The 3,519-nt window shown below is 42.0% G+C and overlaps 1 protein-coding gene across 1 annotated transcript; it reads left to right on the forward strand.

Annotated features, from left to right (window-relative positions):
• Positions 1 to 245: 245 nt before the first annotated feature.
• On the forward strand, positions 246 to 2,728 carry LOC118036348 (uncharacterized). Its single transcript, XM_035042019.2, has 2 exons — positions 246 to 1,399; positions 1,716 to 2,728. Exons 1-2 carry the CDS (start codon positions 270 to 272, stop codon positions 2,542 to 2,544), a joined length of 1,959 nt encoding a protein of 652 aa, XP_034897910.1. The 5' UTR covers positions 246 to 269; the 3' UTR covers positions 2,545 to 2,728.
• The last annotated feature ends 791 nt before the right edge of the window (positions 2,729 to 3,519 follow it).

Genomic DNA, 3,519 nt, shown 5'->3' on the forward strand with positions numbered 1-3,519 from the left:
TAACAGGATTTTAAAAACTTCAAAATAATTATTTTATAATTTTTATTATGTGTATGATATTCAAATAACCAACAGATACATTCTACATGGAAGAAGTGCACCTCGTAAAATTACAAGAGCACTGAACTCGTAAATTTTCTAGTAGTGAAAATTAGAGTAGCAACTTAAGAAAATCAATGAAGTATAAAAGCATCAACTTTAATCAACTCCCCATTAAATCTTATTCACTAGTCTCTCTCCCTAGCAACATAGAATACATCCCACCATTCATGGATCCACCACCTCTGCCACCTCTCCACAATGCTACCACCTCTGCCAATCCCACCACTGTCCATCTGAACTACCCTGACTCTGTTGAGTCCTCTCCCCGCTCCCATCCACCAGACAGTGCATTCAATGAGACTCTCCCGCCTGTCCCAGGTGCTAAGCTCCGCCTAATGTGCAGCTATGGAGGCCACATAATCCCCCGTCCACATGACAAAACCCTCTGCTATGTAGGCGGTGAGACACGTATGGTAGCCATTGACCGGCATTCCTCTCTCCCCACCCTCTCCTCCCGCCTTTCTCGAACTCTACTCAATGGTCGTCCCTTCACTCTCAAGTACCAGCTGCCTCATGAAGACCTTGACTCTCTAGTATCTGTAACCACAGATGAAGATCTTGACAACATGATAGAAGAATATGACCGCATAAATGCATCATCATCAGCCTTATCTCCTACCCGTATCCGCTTGTTCATTTTCTTTAATAAGCCTGAAAGTACAGCCTCTATGGGATCCCTTCTTGATGATGCAAAGTCAGAAACATGGTTTGTTGATGCGCTTAATGGTTCAGGATTGATTCCACGAAACCTATCAGATTCTGCCACAATGGAATGCTTAGTGACTCTTGACAATGATCAGGACTTGGAGGCTCAGGCAGAAGGTGTTGAAGGGGAGAACAAGAAAGCTAAGAATGAACTATTGCACGAAGTGCACACCACACTATCTGACTCACCCGTTGTGGAGAAGAATTCATCATTTGGTTCATCTTCTTCTTCCCCTTCAATGACCAACCTGCCACCTATCCGGGTTCGTGTGGAGGATCCAAGAGTTGGAGTTGAGGAGCAGTTTGCACAGATGACGTATGCTCAAGTTGTGCAGAAGCATGATGATGGCTATGGCCTTTTATCTGCTCCGCCACCTCCAATTCCTGTATCAACATCTGCAGTTGGAACTGCAATATCCATTAATCCTTCAGGTGGGTCTAGTGAGCAATTGAATCGGCTTTTATCAGATGATGAGAGGTCGGATCAGGGTGTTCCGGTAAGTTTTCGCAAACCACCACTTCCTGTACTGCAGCCCGTGCCACACAAGACCGGCACCTGTTACAACTTGCCTTCACCAGATTCAGTTGCAAGGTATCTTTCCATATTTCTCTTTGCTTTTCCAGTGGTCCTCAGTTAAGAACTAGTTTAATATGTTCCTTACAAATTATAAGTGCATAAATATGATGGGTGCTCAACTTGCTTCGCCGGCATTGTTCATGGTGGTTTCACAGAAAATGTTCATTGTAGAAGATCAATTTATCATAACAGATGTCAAAAGGCTTTCATAGAAACAGAAAACAATTGATATTAAATATGCCTTACATTTTTTTCTTTCTTTCTTTTGTTGTTGAAAATGAAATGGTAGTTTCCAAAACAGCTTCATTCGATTGATGATCTGACTGTGCAGTGATAGTAGTATTGCGTCTGCAAGCTCTCTTTCAAAGCCCATGTATTACCAAGATCAAGCTCATGCAGCACCCAGAGACAACAGAGGTCCTTCTAGCCCTGATACAAAAGGTGATTTTCCAATCCCAAGCTCTCAAATCCAAATGCAACAAGTCCAAGGTTCTGGATACACGTTGCCTGATCAGCAGCAGCAGCAGCAATTTGTAGGAGGCAGCACACATTTCATCTCCCACCCTGCCACAACTCCAGTGCCAATGACATCTTACTACCCAATTTATGCTCCTCCGTCACAACAGCCTCACCATCCAATGGATCACCAATATCCTGTATACTTAATGCAGGTTACTCAACCACAACCATACATGTCTATGCAAACCAACATGGTTGACACTGCTACTGCTGCGACCACGAGCCGCCCTGCGACACCTCCCACCGCAACTTACAGGGACCAACATCCACCCATTTACCCTGCGAAGACAGTATCTACCTCTGCGAAGCCTGAAATGGCTGCAACTGTGTACAGAACAGTGATGTCATCAACTCCTCCATTAGTCCATGTCCCGGCCAATCAGTTCCAGCAATCATACATGGGTTATTCTCAAATGCAACATCCAACTCAATCCATTAATGCTGCTGCTGCTACTAATTATGCTTATTCTGAATATGCAAATTCTACACATGACCAATTGTACTACACCCCTAGTACTCAAGGTTCTCCTCAGTACCAATCCATGAACCCGGCTGCAGTCGGAGCATTAGCAGATGATTCAACACGGATTGGTACAAACAACACAATGCAGCAGAACATCGGAGCCTCACAGCCACAATAAATCTTATTAGGCCATACGTAAACAGCTTTATTTACAGGTGCAAATGGTTGTCGTCTCAGCAATAAGTTAAAGGTATAATAAGCTTAATTATGCTACCCTTTGTAATAGAAAATGGAAATCTTTTTTCTCAAGATTGTAAGAATTCCTGCATAAATCGTCGTGTTTCTTCTCTTTGAGAACAACAAACATCAAATAAATTCTTCTTCTTTGAAATAATTGTTTTGTCTGTTCCATCATTGAAAAAAGCCTTGACTTGATTTGGGATTTGCCTTCTCCCAAAACCACTATCAAACTCCATGATAATTGATTCTCAGACTGCTACTCCACATGTTCCTGTGAGATCATGTGCTTTTAAGTTTTTCCCATCATTATTAGCAAACGTTTGTAACCAGTTGAAGCAGTAAACTGTCTTGCTACTGATATAAACTGGATTTAAACCAAAATTTGTTTGCTTTGGTCCAAGCCATCAAGGGGAGAGGAGCACAGTTACTAAATCTAGCTTGGCCGACGAGATCCAACCTCTAGTCTAGATCAGGCAAAATTTAATTTTACTTGTTTTTAGAAAAAATTAAAAAAATGTTGAGCAAATTAACCGGCCTCACATGTGATCTACTCTCTTAGCCAGGTCTAATAACTATGGAGAGTAGTGTGGTAAGACCACTTGGGAAACCCTAGAAATTGCCACTGCATCTCTCTTGGTTGTCTGGCCATGGAATTAAATACTACTTGCTGTCAGTTTTTCATTATTTAAGGTGTTGACCCCTAATTATTTTGCATCATATACACGCTACCAGGATTTTTCTGTACTAGAAGACAAACGTCGGTGTTAGGCCTTCTTGGGGAGGTGCATGGCAAGTTAATATTAAATAAATCCCACCTGCCATGGAGCAATATAGAACGTGATTAATTACCAAATAACCTACCCTCACTTCATACAAGAGCCATAGGTTATCAAGAAAAAATTAGTAGCCTGGT

The sequence above is a fragment of the Populus alba genome, chromosome 12, assembly GCF_005239225.2.
Source record: "Populus alba chromosome 12, ASM523922v2, whole genome shotgun sequence".
In the NCBI taxonomy this organism is placed as follows: Eukaryota; Viridiplantae; Streptophyta; class Magnoliopsida; order Malpighiales; family Salicaceae; genus Populus; species Populus alba.